The sequence below is a fragment of the Chiloscyllium plagiosum genome, chromosome 3, assembly GCF_004010195.1.
Source record: "Chiloscyllium plagiosum isolate BGI_BamShark_2017 chromosome 3, ASM401019v2, whole genome shotgun sequence".
NCBI classification, from domain to species: domain Eukaryota; kingdom Metazoa; phylum Chordata; class Chondrichthyes; order Orectolobiformes; family Hemiscylliidae; genus Chiloscyllium; species Chiloscyllium plagiosum.
In genome coordinates, this window is record NC_057712.1 from 60,735,279 (window position 1) to 60,737,573 (window position 2,295).

At 40.2% G+C, this 2,295-nt stretch overlaps 1 protein-coding gene across 1 annotated transcript in view; it reads left to right on the top strand.

The window, feature by feature from the left end:
- Nucleotides 1-2,295, top strand: part of gcfc2 (GC-rich sequence DNA-binding factor 2) — a 57,946-nt gene that overhangs the window by 46,985 nt on the left and 8,666 nt on the right. The window contains exon 15 of the mRNA XM_043683047.1: nt 489-555. Coding sequence (XP_043538982.1) covers nt 489-555 — 67 coding nt within the window. The remainder of the gene's footprint in view (nt 1-488; nt 556-2,295) is intronic.

Genomic DNA, 2,295 nt, shown 5'->3' on the forward strand with positions numbered 1-2,295 from the left:
GCCTCCTTAACTTCTGGTAAAATTGAATTTTTGTCCTGATTCTAATAGATCTTTTTCAAATCTTCGTTCTTCAAATGTGAAGAGGTCTAGTAATCTTGTCCATTACCTTTCCACCCTTTCTAAAGAAAGATCAAAAAAAGGCCACAATATTCTAACTACAGTCTTAACTAATAATTTATATTAGCTTATCATCACTGTTTTGCTTTCCATTCCATATATCCTTAATTTGTCAACACAAAGTTTTTGCATTTTTTCAATAATGTTATCAACTTAGTTCCATTTTCAAAGATTTATTTATCAATCAGACCTCTTCCGTTTACCATTTATGTACCCTCTACTCCAAAAATGTAGCAGCAGTTTTAGTAGTTAGTACACAAATATGTATTAGATTTAGATTTCTATTGGAAACTTCATTACCTTGAACATGTGTAATTCATGTTTTATGAATTATTAAAGAATATTTCTATTTATTTACATAATTTTATAAGTGTACTGGAAGATCAAACATCAGTCCAATATCAATTTCAGGAAAGACAATTCTGGTCAGCTGTGAAGGTAAGAAAACGTTCATTGAACAAAGCTTTTATAGCTATAGAAAACATTTTTTTCACAGGTTTTCAGAGTGAAAATGCAGTCATTCCTTTGCACGTAAGCAACCTTATTATTAATTCATAATTATAGTTATTTAAAGTACAGTATGTTCTCTTATCAATGTAACCAATTGAATAGAATTGCCTGGCCATAAGACATAGGCCATTCAGTCCATCGAGTCTCTTCTGCTATTTGATCATGGCTGATGTGTTTTTCAACCCATTCTCCGCCTTGTCCCTGTAACCCTTGATCCCTTACTACTCAAGAAGCTGTCTATCACTGTTTTAAGCATACTCATGACTTGGCCTTCACTGCAACCATCTTCTGGTTGAAGAAATCCCTCTTTGTTTCTGTTCTAAACATTCATAGCTTCACCCTGAGGCTGTGCCATCGAGTCCTAGTCTCTTCTACTAGTGGAAATATCTTCTTCATATCAACTCTATCCTGGCATCTCAGTATCCTGCAAATTTCAGTGAGACTCCCCCCTCATCCTCTAAACTCCATTGAGTACAGATCCAGAATCATCAACTGCTTCTCATAAGAAAAACCCTTCATTCCCAGGATCATTCTTGTAAACCTCCTCTGGAGCCCCTCCAATGCCAGCACACCTTTCCTTACAAACAGGACTGAGAGCTGCTCACAATATTCCAAATGCAGTCTGATCAGAGTCTTGTATATAGCCTCAGTAGTACATCTCTGCTTTTGTTTTCTAGCCTGCTTTAAATGAATGCCAACATTGCATTTGTCTTCCTAGCTGCCAACTGAACCTGGCACGTTAACTTTAACAGAATCCTCAGTTAAGACTCTTAAGTCCCTTTGGGCTCCGCTTCAGATTTCTGAAGCCTTTTCTTCATTTATAAGTCTGTGCCTCTAATAATGTATAACCCCACATTTCGCCACATTTTAGAGCAGCTGCCACTTCTTTGACCATTCGTCTAACATGTCCAAGTCTTTCTGCAGCCTCCTGTCTCTCCACAAATCTTTGTGTCATCTGCAAACTTAGCAACCGTGTTCTCAGTTTCTCCATCCATATTGTTAATGTATAATGTGAATAGTTATGGTCCCAAAACTGCCCCTTGTGGAATAGTCACCAGCTGCCATCCTGAAAAAGACCCCTTTATCCCTATTCTCTGCTGTCGGCTAGTTATACAATCCTTTACCTTGCTCCTAACCCCATGGACTCTTATCTTGTTGTGGTTCTGTTCGCCGAGATGGAAATTTTTGTTGCAAACGTTTCGTCCCCTGTCTAGGTGACATCCTCAGTGCTTGGGAGCCTTCTGTGAAGTGCTTCTGTGGTGTTTCCTCCGGCATTTATAGTGGCCTATCCATACTACCATACATAGTGGCCTAGCCACAGTACCATACATCAGGAGCATTTCAGAACTGACAGCCAGACTACTGCGACCACTAGGACTTATAACAGCACACAAACCAACAGCCACCCTCAGACAACAACTCACCAGAACGAAGGACCCGATACCCAGCATGAGCAAAACTAATGTAGTGTACAAAATCCCATCCAAGGACTGCACAAAACACTACAGCGGAGATCTGAAACTGACAACCGGAAGCGGCAGGGACAGGCCACTATAAATGCCGGAGGAAACACCACAGAAGCGCTTCACAGGAGGCTCCCAAGCACTGAGGATGCCACCTAGACAGGGGACGAAACGTTTGCAACAAAAACTTCCAGCACGGCGAACA